This window comes from Pristiophorus japonicus, chromosome 2 (assembly GCF_044704955.1).
Source record: "Pristiophorus japonicus isolate sPriJap1 chromosome 2, sPriJap1.hap1, whole genome shotgun sequence".
NCBI classification, from domain to species: domain Eukaryota; kingdom Metazoa; phylum Chordata; class Chondrichthyes; family Pristiophoridae; genus Pristiophorus; species Pristiophorus japonicus.
Genome location: NC_091978.1, coordinates 128,610,622 through 128,627,411, shown reverse-complemented (window position 1 = coordinate 128,627,411; position 16,790 = coordinate 128,610,622). Strand labels below are relative to the sequence as shown.

Genomic DNA, 16,790 nt, shown 5'->3' with positions numbered 1-16,790 from the left:
AACTGGGGTTTTAACAGTGTTTGACTACTATACAAATGTTATGGCCCTGAAAGACTAATTTTAATTTTGTGGAGTGTCAATTTTTTTTAAAGTTTAATCATCTTTACTTCAGGTTTACATTTTCTCCATGTAAGAGCCCCAAACTTTGTTTTGATCTTTACAACATCTTTTAAAAGTTAGAATAAAAGGAGCTTATTTACTTCCTGGTTCCCGGTCTATGAGAATTCTGCTTGGCTGCTTAGACAGCGTGTTAATGTCACAGCAGCTGGTGTTAGGCATTCCCAATAACTTGCACTGATTTCAGCTCAACGTCCGAAAAGCCGAACTTCTTGCCACAGAGATTGAGAGATCTTCGTGGGAAGCTTACTTTGGGCCAGCGGCGAACACCTTTGCTTTGCCGCTGACCGCAAATTACAGACAAAGTCCTCAAAGGCCCTCTTCTTCAATTTTAATTGGTTTCTAATCTCCCAATTTATCCATGGTATCCTGAAACTACTAGGAATATACTAATTCTATACTTTCAAATGTTTTATTCAAAACATATTGTTTGCTCTACAGTCCTGTATGTTATTCTCTCCTTGAACTGCACCTCGGCTAGCTCACCTCTCATATCTTTCTAAAATCTGACCTCATCCATTTTGGTGTTTTAACTTTTATACTAACTTTTTCCCTTTTAGTTAGATCTTAAACCCTACTGTGATCATTATTCCCAAGGTGCTTATCTCCCTGTTCTATTTCAGTACACATAAAGAGATCTAGAAATGCCTTTGTCCTTGTCGGTTTACTAACATACTGCTTGAGGAAGAAGTTCTGCATAAATTTAAGGAATTACAATCTCTTTTCTCCATTTACTCTTTTTCTATCCCTTTTGAAGAATTTCAGGCAGGTTTCATTGAAGGAATTTTAAAATTCCATCACTGGCAATTGATTATCTTATGTGAGCGTGCTTCGTTTCATGGCTTCATTAAGGTACCACAAGTAGCTCATGGCTACAGAAAACTTGATTGGATGTTAGCCCAACCACAAATATATAATACTTGTCAGCAGCCAAAAGCCATTTAACTTTGATAACAAGATACAGCAAAATGAATGCATTGATTTTATAATCCAACTGTCAAATCTCTTTATGATGTATAATAAATTGCTTCTGCCTTTGGTTTCACTGAATCTGAGCACCTGGAGGTATAAAAGAATCGTCCAACATAAATACACCTCCCGAGTGGAGAATCACCTTGTTGATGCACTGTGCAGCTGAACCATGGTTCGGAACTCACTGAATAGAGGAATGATAATGAAAAGATGACACTCTAATACTCCATTGCGCAAACTGGTAATACACGAAGATACCGTACTGTTTGTAAACCAGGTATCTAAAGGCTTGCTTTCAAAACCTTGCATTGCTAAAACTCCCCTGATGGCTCAACAAGATTATGCAATTAGTGGCTGAGCTACATAGTCCAGGAAGGTCCTATCTACAATCTGTGCTTGGTTAACTAATTTGAGCTGGGGAACGTGGACTTTCAGTGAGAACCGGATTTAACTTACCTGTAATGTCCCAGTTAGCCTCATGACACTCACTGTCAATGCTCACTCATGACTAAAGGCCACTTGAGCAAGGTACCCTGATGACGACAGGTGCCACACCTTCAAGTGTGGTATGTGATGGGACAAGGAGAAGAAAATTGGTTAAAAAAAACACCGAAAAAAATCCAATAGCATTTTCAGCATCTTGTTAAAGTGTATAGTTTTTATATCTGTTAACTACTTTCAGTTAGTACTTTCTAACAGCAGTGACTCTCTATGACAGATTGTAAAATATCTACTTACAAGCTTCTTCCTCTTGTCTTGTTCAGTTGGGGGTTCTTCATCTTCACTTACTTTTTGCTCTTCAAAATGAAACATCACCATACAGCTATGTTTAAGAAATAAACATAAGTATTTAATATTGTAATGAAAGTTCCAGTAATCACAAAAATTACTTCTTATTACAGGTATATCACTTCATAATCAAAATCAACAAACCAACCATACATAACTGATGTTAAGTACCTTAATCTACTTCAGTGTAGCTATGCAACTCACTATTACATACTTGTAACATTTTCATTTTATGATCTTCATAAATTGACAGGATCTTATCACAGTGCAACTAAAATGGGGCGTTATTATTATTTTGAAAAAGATAAACTAGAAAGATTTCTGATAGGTTTATATTTTCTAACCGTACTCTGTTAATGGGAGTCATTCTGAGTGCACTCTGTAACCTTGCGGGTCACTCTTGCCTGGCCTGACCAGTTCTAGTCCCACTAGCCATGATCACCATCAGACTTACAAGGCAGAATTTTCTCCTGAGTTATGCTATTTTTCTATGGGACGTTACCATTGTTTGGGAGTGGAAAAATGGACAGAAATCTGTTTCCATTGGATCGCTGCCCACATTTATGGATGCTGGAACTCTGAAATGGAGTGATAATGTTGGAGTGGCAAAATCATTCTGTGCTCGTCAGCACTGGACGATAGGAACACTGGCATTCAACAGGCATCCAGTATTGCCAGGATATGCAAAACGGTATCAGTAACTGTTTGCATTATTGAGCTCTACACTATAGGAATGATATGGAGGCTTTAAAGAGGGTCGAACATATATTCACTAGAATGCTGCCTGGTATGAGGAAATACAAAGAGGAAGAAAGTCTTGAAAAATTGAGGCTTTATTGCATTAGAACAGTGCAGATTATAGGATGTGTGAAATGATGGAAGAATGGAGCAGGCTGGCTGGAAGCAGGCTATGTTCAATAGTTCATGGGTCAAGCACAAGGGGCCAAAGATACAAGATTAAATGTAAAAGATTTCGAACAGAAAGCAGGAACAATGTTTTTACGCAGAGAGTTACGAGGCTGTGGAAATCACTTCCAGGTTTAGGTAGAATACTCCAGCAGTTTTGTCACTTCAGCTGTTTTAATTCTGCTCCCTTACACTTTTAGATATTCTGTCCAATTATATCATTAGAACCAACTGGCTGGGAAATTGCTTGGATGTGCTCCCATTTCGCTGGCGTTAGTTTGCTGGAAGTGCTGTGGAAACCCTGTTTACACTTATAAACGGGGTATTCACCGCACTTCTGGCAAAGTAATACCGGTGAAGCGTGAGCAAATCAAAGGAAAGCCGGCCACTATGACAGTGTAATCCAATAGTTCTCAAACTTTTTTGGCTGAAGGACCCCCTTTCAAATAGATTAGTAATCACGACCCTCAAAGGACCCCTTTTCAAATCGATTAGTAATCATGGACCTCCATCTACTCATATTATGAAAGTGTTGCATATCAAGAGTGTTTTAATAATGCTTTGAAGAAAACAAGTATTTACTTAGATATCAGTGAGATGGGTGTGCCTGTTTTTCACACCAACTCTGGGTACTCTGCAGCAACAGATGGCCACTATTAGCCACTCAGTGCTGGACAATTTTTAAAGCCGTCAGCAGGCTGGCCAAGGTGAGTGAGGCCATGTGCACCCGTGCATATGTTGGGATGCTGCTGGAAGCATGGCTCACTGGCATACTGTCCCACTGGCATGTTCTGTAACAGCTGCACTGTGGGATTGTGTATATGTTTGCGTCAACACATTCAGGCACGTGTTTGAAGGACCCTGCAGGCGCTCTGATTACATGCCGGGAGTATGCCACAGGGTTGCGGCACCAGGGAGAGAAATCGGCTTGACTGGCAGGGAGTGCTTATTGCATATTGAAAGCTGTAGGCCTCTGTGAGGAGGTGGGCCCAGCCACTGAGAATAATTAGCATGAATTGACTCAGTGTCAGTTTCATGAAGAGGAGCAGGCTTGAAATTAACTATGGTTGCGGACCCCCTGGAATGTCTTTGAGGATCCACAGGAGTCTGTGGATTCCAGTTTGAGGAACCCTGGTGTAATCAACTTCACTGAAAGGAAAATTGTGGGCATCTCCTCTTCGGGTTGGGGACATCAGCCAGCTGCAGGATGAACAATCCGCTGTGGATGGAATTAGTATGGGTCTGCGGTCAGATTGTTTGGGGGCGGAACAGGGAATAATGAATCATTGGGTTGCTTTGGAGGAGGTAAAATATAAGTTTAACTTTTTGTGTAAACCTTGAGGATGCACGAGTGTGAATACCATTATCAATTTATTTCTTAATTTATGACCCCAAACAAGCTGCAACAAAATCCAAGCACAGGGCAATAAAGTAATTTTTAAGGATGAGGCATGTTTTTGAAAGGAAGGCTATTCATCTATTCCCTGTAAACAGCATGGAGACCCATGGGCTCATAAGGACTTCTATGCAACGACAAAGAAAAATGGACGATCCTCAGAACTTGGGGCAAAAAATCCTGTAATGCTTTTTGGAAGCAGAATCCGGGGGAACCAACTTGCTGTGCTTTATTTATTTCTCTCTGAAAGAGGGGACCCCAGGGCTGATGAGCACTTGCACAAAGAAACTTATGCTGCACAGAGATACGGACCAGACGGCAAACAATTTTTTAAATTGAAAGAAACACATTTAAACTGAGGAGTATAGTAATGTTAAAATTGTATAGAAGCTTGGTTAGATCACACGTGGGAGTACAGTGCACCGTTCTGGTCTCCATATTATAAAAAGATAAAAGTATTAGAGAAGGTGCAAAAATGATTCACAAGGATGATACCAGAACTGAGAGGTTATAACTATCAAGAAAGACTGAACAGGCTGCAACACTTTTCTCGAGAAAAGAGAAGGCTGAGGGGCGCATAACGAAAAGGTTTGATAGGGTAGAAGTGGAGAAACTGTTGCTACTTGTGGGGGAGACCATTGTGTACCATCTACAAAATGCACTGTAGCATCTCGCCAAGGCTTCTTTGACAGCACCTCTCAAACTCGCAACCTCTACCATCTCGTAGAACAAGGGCAGCAGGCGCATGGGAACACCACCACTTACAAGTTCCCCTCCAAGTCACAGACCATCCTGACTTGGACATATATCGCCGTTCCTTCATCATCATTGGGTCAAAATTCTGGAACTCCCTCCCTAACAGCACTATGGGAGTACCTACAACACAAGGACTGCAGCGGTTCAAGAAGGCAGCTCACCATCATCATCATCATAGGCAGTCCCTCGGAATTGAGGAAGACTTGCTTCCACTCCTGAAGTGAGTTATTTGGTAGCTGAACAGTCCAACACGAGAGCTACAGAGTGTCTGTCACAGATGGGACAGATAGTCTTTGAGGGAAGGGTTGGGTGGGATTGGTTTGCCGCACGCTCTTTCCGCTGCCTGCGCTTGATTTCTGCATGCTCTCGGCGTTGAGACCCCAGGTGCTCAGCGCCCTCTCGGATGCACTCCCTCCACTTAGGGCGGTCTTTGGCCAGGGACTCCCAGGTGTCAGTGGGGATGTCGCACTTTATCAGGGAGGCTTTGAGGGTGTCCTTGTAACGTTTCCGCTGCCCACCTTTGGCTTGTTTGCTGTGAAGGAGTTCCGAGTAGAGCACTTGCTTTGGGAATCTCGTGTCTGACCTGCGAACAATGTGGCCCGCCCAGCAGAGCTGATCAAGCGTGGTCAGTGCTTCAATGCTGGGGATGTTGGCCTGGACGAGGACGCGGATATTGGTGTGCCTGTCCTCCCAGGCGATTTGTAGGATCTTCAGCTTCTCGATGGCAATTAGGGATGGACAATAAATGTTGGTCTTGTCTATGACGCCCACATCACGGGAACAAATAAAAAAAAGAACCACCCAGCTTTCCAATCTCTCACATAACTGAAGTCCCTCATCCCTGGTACCATTCTAGTAAATCTCTTCTGCACCCTCTTCAAGGGCTTGACATCCTTCCTAAAACGTGTTGCACAGAGTGCAAAAGCAAGGAAGTTATGCTATTATTGTTGTTACTGTTGTAACTGTTCTCAAATTAAAAGTTTTTTGTCAGTTATGTAAAGTTACAAGTTTAAAATTTTGTAAGTGATCTTAAAGTTTTTAAGTGATCTTAAAGAGTGATCTTAAAGTAAAGTTTGATACAAGAATAATGTTATTAAAGTTAAGTACAAAAGAACTGTTTGTTAAACTTTTGAATAAGATATATTTTACATTAAAACTGAATAATGTTCCATTAACACAACACATTACGGAACAGCTCCACATAGTAAACATTGAGCCCTCAGGCACCAGTAAAGTGTTCATGGATGAGCTGCTGGTGCAAGGCTTGAGCAATCGTTAAAGGAGCACAAAGGCCCGCCCTCCTCTGGCTTCAGGCACTTACATGGTTTCCTCGTCCTCATCATCCTCCTCCTGCTCCTGCTGCTTGTCACCTGCATCTTCCACGTCATTATCATCAGTCACTCTCACTGCAGGTGTGTCTTCCACTACCAGGTGCTACTGCCTCACACATGCAGCACACAACAGTGAACTGACTGACAATCTCAGGAGAGTACAGCAAGTAGCCTCCGGAATGGTCCAGGCATCGGAAATGCTGTTTCAAGATGCCAATGGTCCTCTCTATGATGCTGGGCATCGCAATTTGTGAGTTTCCGTCCGGGTTATGCGTAGGGGAGTCATGAGCCAGGTGGCGAGGCCGTATTGTTTGTCTCCTAGTAGCCAGCTGTTCCCTTTTGGCTGCTGCTGAAACATGACATATAATGCTGCTGCGTAGGATGAACGCATCATGGCTGCTCCCAGGGTATCTTGCATCGACTGGCATATGATATGATGCATGTCGTCACATACGAGCTGCACATTAGTGGAGTGGAAAACCTTTTCTGTTCCTGTACATCTCAGAATCCTCCAAAGTTGCTCGCAAGGCAATGTGGGTGCAATCAATGCAGCCCTGTACCTTTGGGAAGCCAGCAATCCTGGAGAAGCCCACAGCCCCGTCATGGATTGCTTGGGTGGTCATGGGGAACTTTATGAAGTAATTCGAAGGAAGACACGAATAACCTTCCGGAAATACTAGGGGACAGTGGATCTAGCGAGAAGGAGGAACTGAAGGAAATCCTTAATAGTCAGGAAATTGTGTTCGGGAAATTGATGGGATTGAAGGCCGATAAATCCCCAGGGCCTGATAGTCTGCATCCCAGAGTACTTAAGGAAGTGGCACTAGAAATAGTGGATGCATTGGTGATCATTTTCCAACAGTCTATCAACTCTGGATCAGTTCCTATGAACTGGAGGGTAGCTAATGTAACACCACTTTTTAAAAAAGGAGGGAGAGAGATAACGGGGAATTATAGACTGGTTAGCCTGACATCAGTAGTGGGAAAATATTGGAATCCATTATTAAAGATGAAATAGCAGCGCATTTGGAAAACAGTGACAGGATCGGTCCAAGTCAGCATGGATTTATGAAAGGGAAATCATGCTTGACAAATCTTTTAGAATTTTTTGAGGATGTAACTAGTAGAGTGGACAAGGGAGAACCAGTGGATGTGGTGTATTTGGACTTTCAAAAAGCTTTAGACAAGGTCCCACACAAGAGATTGTTGTGCAAAATTAAAGCACATGGTATTGGGGGTAATGTATTGACGTGGATAGAGAACTGGTTGGCAGACAGGAAGCAGAGAGTCGGGATAAAGTCGAGAATCAGAATGGCAGGCAGTGACTAGTGGGGTGCCGCAGGGCTCAATGCTGCTACCCCAGCTATTTACAATATACATGAATGATTTAGATGAAGGAATTGAGTGTAATATCTCCACGTTTGCAGATGACACTAAGCTGGGTGGCAGTGTGAGCTGTGAGAAGGATGCTAAGAGGCTGCAGGGTGACTTGGACAGGTTAGGTGAGTGGGCAAATGCATGGCAGATGCAGTATAATGTGGATAAATGTGAGGTTATCCACTTTGGTGGCAAAAACGTGAAGGCAGAATATTATCTGAATGGTGGCAGATTAGGAAAAAGGGATGTGCAATGAGACCTGGGTGTCATGGTACATCAGTCATTGAAAGTTGGCATGCAGATACAGCAGACGGTGAAGAAGGCAAATGGTATGTTGGCCTTCATAGCTAGGGGATTTAAGTATAGGAGCAGGGAGGTCTTACTGCAGTTGTACAGGGCCTTGGTGAGGCCTCATCTGGAATATTGTGTTCAGTTTTGGTCTCCTAATCTGAGGAAGGACGTTCTTACTATTGCGGGAGTGCAGCGATGGTTCACCAGACTGACTCCTGGGATGGCAGGACTAACATATGAGGAGAGACTGGATCGACTGGGCCTGTATTCACTGGAGTTTAGAAGGATGAGAGGGGATCTCATAGAAACATATAAAATTCTGATGGAACTGGACAGGTTAGATGCAGGAAGAATGTTCCCGATGTTGGGGAAGCCCAGAACCAGGGGCCACAGTCTAAGGATAAGGGGTAGCCATTTAGGACCGAGATGAGGAGTAACTTCTTCACTCAGAGAATTGTTAACCTGTGGAATCCTCTACCGCAGAGTTGTTGATGCCAGTTCGTTGGATATATTCAAGAGGGAGTTAGATATGGCCCTTATGGCTAAAGGGATCAAGGAGTATGCAGAGAAAGCAGGAAAGGGGTACTGAGGTGAATGATCAACCATGATCTTATTGAATGGTGGTGCAGGCTCGAAGGGCTAAATGGCTACTCCTGCACCTATTTTCTATGTTTTTATGTTTCATTCCTCCACGCATACAGTGCAGCCATGACCTGGCGAATGGAGACATGTGTTGCATGTTGAGCGATGGCGCACACATCCCCAGTTGTAGCTTGAACAAGCCGGAGGCATAGAATGAAAGTGCAGCTGTAACCTTCACTTCAACTGACAAAGCAGTCCTCCTGAAGCTTCTAGGTTGCACGTCTGCTTTGATCAACTCACAGATCTCAGTTACAACTTATTTGCAGAAACACAGCCTTCTGACAGTCTGTGTCACTCAGGTGGAGGTACGAACGTCTGTCTTGATATACCCAAGGTGGGTAAGGCCACCCTATGGGCTCTCATGTTTCTGATGCAATGACGTCGAATCAATTGTCTCCGACGTAGCACCATGATGCAGAAGGCTCACATAATATAGAAACATAGAAACTAGGTGCAGGAGTAGGCCATTCGGCCCTTCGAGCCTGCACCGCCATTCAATGAGTTCATGGCTGAACATGCAACTTCAGTACCCCATTCCTGTTTTCTCGCCGTACCCCTTGATCCCCCTAGTAGTAAGGACTACATCTAACTCCTTTTTGAATATATTTAGTGAATTGGCCTCAACAACTTTCTGTGGTAGAGAAATCCACAGGTTCACCACTCTCTGGGTGAAGAAATTCCTCCTCATCTCGGTCGTAAATGGCTTACCCCTTATCCTTAGACTGTGGCCCCTGGTTCTGGACTATAAGGTATAGCATTGTCAGTATTGCCCCCATTCTTAAATTTATCCTTTGAAAGAAACTCAAAACAACAGGATAGCAAGCAAGACAGGTTCACAGTTCTCTCTCATCCCAAGGTCTGTCTGGATGGACCATACCCAAGCTCTTGTGACTCCTCCTCTTCCCACCCCCCCTTAATTAATTGCAGTTGTGACTCCTCTCTCTCCCCCACCCCTCCCCCACCTTTACTAATTGCATTCTTGTGACTTCCCCTCTTCTCTCTCCTCCCCCCCACCAACTCACTGCAGTCCAGAAGCCTTCCAATCGGCACCTCGCTCCCCGGCCTCAGTGCAGAAGCTTCCGATCGGCACCTCGCTCCCCAGGCTCGAAGCCTTGCAATCGGCACCTCGCTCTCTCTCTCTCTCTCTCTGTTTTCTAGTCAAGCCCCGAACCCGTGTCCAGCTGCGGGTTAATTCTACTGGTCAAAGCTACGACTCTCCAGCCCTGCTTCAAGACATTCAGTGGTGGCGTGAGAGTGAATAAAAAAATGAAAAAACTTCTGAAATCCAACAAATTTGCGTTTACTATGTTGACAGGTTAAAAAAAAGTTGAACTTTATTATTGATTTTGACAGTGTCCTTGACTCCCTCCAAAATCTTCGATTCTTAAGTGCCCAGAAGGTTTATCGAAAATGGCCAGATACGCCGACCTTGGAGGAAAAAATTTTGGCTAAACTGCGAAAAAAAATTTAAAACTGTGCAGACATGTGGGAAAAAAATGATGTAAAAAAAAAAAATCTGGCCTAGAAAAATTGTAACTAAGTCAGTTACGCCGGCGCAGATCGCAGGGAGAAACTTAGGAAAAAAAACGGCGCACGCCAAAAAAACAGCACAAATGACCGGAGAAAATTGAGCCAAATGATTCTCTGATGCGGTCTCACCATCTCTCTGAGTTCAGGCCAACAAAATGAGGGCAGAAACTGCCTACTTTGGAACTGGAAATAAGGTTTCTAAGAAATAGGAGCAGGTGTAGGCAATTTGGCCCCTCGAGCCTACCAAGTCCTGAAGATAGGGTTTCAATGTTCTATAAAAAATAGGCCATTGGGTTTCTATGAAATGGTTTACTAGACTGATGTAAATATTGATGCTGCTGGGCCGCAGATGCATCATGGTACAAGACAAGTGGTGTCTGGTACATCTGTCATGGTCAATGGACGTTAGCAGGTGCATATGCAGTGTCTCGGCTTAGAATCTACATCAGGCTGAGAAAGTTGTCTTAATAGGTTGTGGAGAGGATGGTTTGTGGTCGAATTTGATTTTGGACATCTCTGTTGGCCCTTCTTTCTTTGGTGAAGTTGTACAAATGAAGGAAATACTTCTTTGAACATCCTGGAAATGTGGGTAAAAGTAAAATGTGACTAAATTTGTCATCAACTGACACCCATCACAGACTGTTAATCACAGGGAAGGGCTTCCTGCATTCCATGCAGAGATTTAGCATACATCTTGAAACAATGCTATTTTGAAGGAAATTTTGGGCTAATAAGCTGCACAACTGCTGGTATTATAGATTTTCATTGGTTTCTTTCTCATAGATGGGAGCAAAGAGATTGATGGTGACAACAGGAAAACAAACAGCTGGAAGTGGATACATGATGGGATAGTCTCATACTCTATAAGAAGGCAAAGACATGTGTTGCAAACTTAAAATATCTCTGTGAAGAAAATATATTTTCCTGCAACCTTATATCTGGTATGAATATAGAACAAAAATAATCAATTTCCATGGGAAAACAAGTGTCGTAATTATATTGAAACTGGTCACAAGACTAATAAACTTTTGTAAAGGTGTCCTCAATTAATGTTTTAATTATGAAACAGTTTTAAAATCTTTTTATCTGAGAATGATATTCACATAAGTAGCCATCCTGCTGGAGATTGGCTCCATGTATGTGATTCTCCCTTCAACGATGCTAATCTACCTGCATCCTCTTAAAAGAATGGCAGATGGATTTAGCTATCACTGTACATTTTCCACCCTGCTTTCTGCATCCACCATCTGTAATCAATTAAAAATATATTGTTGTGAAATTAATGCACAGGTTTTCTGAATTAATTTACAATAAAGCAGAAGCTATACTAAAGGTTTATTAACTTGGGGAAAAAAACTATTAATGTCAGATTACCAGAGTAGAGACTTAAATTGCCCAGATCACACAGCTGAATCTGCTGCTTTGTGAATTTTTAGACCAGTTATAAGAATCAGTGATACCTCAAGGTTAGACATTCCTTTTTAGATTTAATGTACGATAAAAATGATGCAATATAAATGTCCAGAAATACTACACATTAATTTCCTGCTGGTAGAATATAGTTCTTTAATACATTCAATTCTACAGCACCATGTGTATTTACCATTGAACAGAAATGAATGTAATATTAATGTGATAAACTTGTCACTTCATTGTACTAATACATCAACTTTCCATTCCAGACACAACGGCAAAGGAAAACCTTGAATTGTTCAGTCTATAACCGTTGGCCTGATGTGATGCAGCAATTGCATTTCCATTATACCTAATGCAGAACATAAACTTTTACTGCACCAAATGTCACGAAGCAAATAAAATACAGAATAATGGATACCTGGAGGTGACTACATGTATTCTTATTTAATATGTTTTATTGTAACATATAATCTTTGGATTAAATGGGAACAGTTTTGTTTGCATATTTTTGCTTTTGTTAGCAGTGGAGCTCATGTCAAACATTGATAAACAGGGCATTCCATGCAGTTGGTGTGATATGTGGCTTTATTGAAGGAACAAAGACTGTGAAACTGGGATCTAATGACCACAAAATAACATTCGGTTTTATTTACTTACAGTCATGTTGCCGTGAAGCATTAAACAACAACAACTTGTATTTATATAGCACCTTTAACGTAGTAAAATATCCCAAGGTGCTTCACAGAAATATTATAAGACAAAAGACTTGACAGTGAGCCACATAAGGATGATCGAAAGCTTGGTCAAAGAGGTAGGTTTAAGAAGCATCTTAAAGGAAGAGAGTGTTGGAGAGGCAGACAGGTTTAGGCAGGGAATTCCAGAGCTTAGGGCCGAGGCAACAGAAGGCACGGCCACAAATGGTTGAGTGATTATAATCACAGATGCTCAAGGGGGCAGAATTAGAGGAGCGCAGATATCTCGTGGGGTTGTTGGGCTGGAGAAGATTACAGAGATAGAAAGGGGAGAGGCCATGGAGGGATTTGAAAACAAGGATGAGAATTAAAGTACATCAGGCCCAATATGCAATACTAAAAAAGTACTTTAAAGTTGTGATTTCTCAAAAATGGTGTTGAGGTGTCCCAGACACAGGTGAACCTGCACTGGCAGTGAAGTGGGCAGGTCACTGTGAATTATGCGATGGGAGTGTCTCCCCTTAATTTCAAAAGGCTAACAGTACATGAAAAGATTACTGGAGAGCTTTGACTGCAGCCTACTTACCCGGGGGCGGAGGGGCAAAAAATCTTGAGGCAGCAGCTCCTAAAGGTGTGTAATTTGCAATTGAAGGGGAAGCTATAATGGTGACAGAAAAACAAACTAATTGTGCACAATATTATAGCAGAGACATATGAGCGATATTGCTTTCTTTAATGCTGTAAATTTAAGATTCTGTTGCAGGAGGTGCAATTTGGAGCGGAGGACGACTCTCCATAAAAGTAAAGGTGCAAACTGCTTAAAGGGAGATCACTGGTGGAGTCAAAGCATAAGAACATAAGAAATAGGAGCAGGAGTAGGCCATACAACCCCTCAAGCCTGCTCCGCCATTTAGTAAGATCATTGCTGATCGTCAACCTCAACTCCACTTTCCCAACTGATCTGCTTAAGCCTTGATTCCCCTAGGGTCCAACAATTTATCTACTCAGCCTTGAATATACGATTCAGCATCCACTAATTCGTTGGGGTAGAGAATTCCAAATATTTACAACCCCAAGTGAAAAAATTCCACCTCATCTCAGTCTTAAATGGCCGACCCCTTATCCTGAGACTATGCCCCCTAGTTCCAGACTCTCCAGCCAGGGGAAACAGCCTCTCAGCAACTACCCTGTCAACCCCCTGCAGAATCTTGTATGTTTCAATGAGATCACCTCTCATGCTTCTAAACTCCAGAGAGTATAGGCCCAATTCACTCAATCTCTCCTCAAAGGACAACCATCTCATCCCAGGAATCAATCTAGTGACCCTTCATTGCACCGCCTCGAGGACAACTATATGCTTCCTCAGATAAGGAGACCAAAACTGTGCACAGTACTCCCGGTATGGTCTCACCAAAGCCCTGTACAATTGTAGCAAGACTTCCTCACTCTTGTACTCCAACCCCCTTGCAATAAAGGACAACATGCCATTTGCCTTCCTTATTGTTCGCATGCTAACTCTCTGCGCTTCTTTTACGAGGACACCTAAACTCTTTGAACACTAACATTTAATAGTTACTCACCATTTAAAAAATATTCTGTTTTTCTATTCTTCTGACCAAAGTGAATAACTTCACATTTCCCCACATTATACTCCATCAGTCCCCTTATTACCCACTCACTTAACCTATCTATATCCCTTTGCATCGTCCTCACATCTTGCAAATCATCAGCAAACTTTGCACTCGGTCACTTCATCAAAGTCATTAATATAAATTGTAAATAGCTGAGGTCCAAGCACTGATCCTTGCGGCATCCCACTCGTTACAGTCTCCCAATCTGAAAATGACCCATTTATCCCCTACTCTCTGTTTTCTGTCTGTTAACCAATCCTTTATCCATGCTAATACCTTACCCCCAACCCAATGTGTTCTTATCTTGCTTAACAACCTTTTATGTGGCACCTTATTGAATACCTTTTGGAAATCCAAATATACTACATTCACTGGTTCCCCTTTATCTACCCTGCTAGTTACTTCCTCAAAAATGTCTAATGAATTTGTCAAATACGATTTACTTTTCATAAAACCATGTTGACTCTGAATAATTTAATGGTTTTCTAATTATCCTGTTACTACTTCCTTTATAATAGATTCCAGCATTTTCCCATCATGTGATGTACACTGCTCCATTGCCATAACTATTTGCTTTAGATTTCTAAATTTCCCCTCACCTGACCTCAGCTCCCCATTTTTAGTTTAAAGCCCTATCTACAGTCCTAGTTATTCGATTCACCAGGCCACTGGTCCCAGCCCGGTTTAGGTGGAGCCCATCCCAACGGAACAGCTCCCCCTTTCCCCAGTACTGGTGTCAGTGCCCCATGAATCAAAATTCCTTCCTCCCACACCACTCTTTGAGCCACGCATTTAACTCTCTGATCTGCTTGTCCTTAAGCCAATTTGCACATAGCTCAGGTAACAATCCAGAGATTATTAACTTTTCAGATTCTGTGTTTTAATTTGGACCCTAGCTCCTCAAACTCTCCCAGAAGAACCTCATTCTTAGTTCTACTTATATCATTGGTTCCTATGTGGACCACAACAACTAGATCCTCCCCCTGGATCAAAGTATCCAGGTAACTCTCCCACTTCGTGATGCCCCGCAATGTCTGCGCCTGGGACTGCAGTTCAAGAACCCTGAGTTGAGGTCCCTCGAGATGCAGACACTTTCTGCAGACGTGGTCGTCCGGGATTGCAATGCTCTCCACAAACTCCCACATGCTGCAGTTGCAGCACACCGCCTGCACTGCCATCCCTAAATAACCTTGTTTTATTTATTTATGTTACTAATTAGAATTTATGTATTTAATTAACTCTGCTTATCATTTAGTTTTTAAACTAATTACTTAATCTGCCTTAAGTTATAGATAAGATTAAACTAAGTATTTAGCTGTAACATAAGCATTGAACGCAAAACGCAGCACCTCCTTTCCTCTCTCTTCTGAATTCCCACTCTCTCCAAATTCCCAACTTTAACACTTTGTTTAGAAGCACTCCATTTAAGATCACTCTTTGCAGACCACTCTGTGCATCAGCAGATAGTGTTATCCAGTTCCCTCCCACCTGACTGCAAATGAGAAAAATAAATAGTGTGTGTAACCTTTGTTCATGCTCTTTCATTGTGCCCAAGATGGGTATGGTACTTTTGTGGTTATGTTACTGGGCTACTATCTCGAGACCTGGACTAATAATCCAAAGAACCCAAGTTCAAATTCCACCTTGATAGTTGAAAATTTGAATTTAGTTTTAAAAAGCTGGTACCCTGTAGTAGTAAAAGAGGCCATAAAGCTGTCAGATTACTGTAAAATCCCAACTGGTTCACAAATGCCCTTTAGGGAAGGAAACCTGCTGTCCTTACCCGAACTGGCCTATATATGACTCCAGTCCCACTTGGCAACCTAATCAGTTACATCAAACGGCTCCAAATTCTGGAAATCCCTATCGAACATATTTGTGGGAGCACCTTCACAACATGTATTGCAGTGGTTCTGGAAGAAGACCCACAACCACCTTCGCAGAGCAACAAAGGATGGACAATAAAAGCCTTCCTGGCCAGTGATGCCCACATCCCAGGAATGAACTTTATAAAACGTTGGACATTTTTATTGAGCAGAGGTAGTGGTAGAGGAACAGCAAACAGAGCTCAGACTTCCAGTCTGAGGTGCTCCTGTGCTGTCAGGGAGTGTTCTCAGCAGCTATGGATACATACGTTAGCCCTGGTCTCCTACTGTCTCTCTCGCCTTTAAATACTGCATGCAACCATGGACTGCTGTGTGGCTGCTTCCTGAAAGCAAGCCACTGACATATTTTATGATGTTTTTGTGGTCAACTCCTGAACATTAATTGAGTTCAAACTATTTCTGTTCATGAAGGCCAAGGGATTGTTATTGAAGAGCCATGGGGTCATAGAATCATAGAAATTTACAACACGGAAGGAGGCCATCATGTCCACGCCGGCTGCCAAAGAACTAACCAGCCTAATCCCACTTTCCATCTCGGTCTGTAGTCCTGTAGGTTACGGCACTTCAAATGTATATCCAAGTACTTTTTAAAAGTGGTGACAGTTTCTGCCTCTATTACCCTTTCAGGCAGTGAATTCAGCCATGATCTTATTAAATGGCGGAGCAGGCTCGAGGGACCAAATGGCGTACTCCTGTTGCTACTTCTTATGTTCTTAGGAGTTCCATATCCCCACCACCCTCTGGGTGAAACCATTTCCCCTCAAAAGCCCTCTAAACCTTCTACCAATTACTTTAAATCTATGCCCCCTGGTTGTTGACCTCCCCTGCTAAGGGAAATCAGTCCTTCCTATCCACTATGTCCCTCGTAATTTTATACAATTCAAAAAGGTCGCCCTCAGCCTCCTCTGTTCCAAAGAAAACAAATCCAGCCAATCAGTCTTTCCTCATAGCTAAAATTCTCCAGTCCAGGCAACATCCTCGTAAGTCTCCTCTGTACTCTCAGTGCAATCACATCTTTCCTGTAATGTGGTAACCAGAACTGCACGCAGTACTCCAGC

General features: G+C 42.5%; 1 protein-coding gene across 5 annotated transcripts in view; it reads right to left on the bottom strand.

Annotated features, from left to right (window-relative positions):
* ipo11 (importin 11) overlaps window positions 1-16,790 on the bottom strand; it is a 928,775-nt gene that overhangs the window by 159,303 nt on the left and 752,682 nt on the right. For all 5 annotated transcript variants that reach the window (XM_070869309.1, XM_070869300.1, XM_070869323.1 and 2 more), the window contains one exon: window positions 1,828-1,912. In XM_070869309.1, coding sequence (XP_070725410.1) covers window positions 1,828-1,912 — 85 coding nt within the window. The remainder of the gene's footprint in view (window positions 1-1,827; window positions 1,913-16,790) is intronic.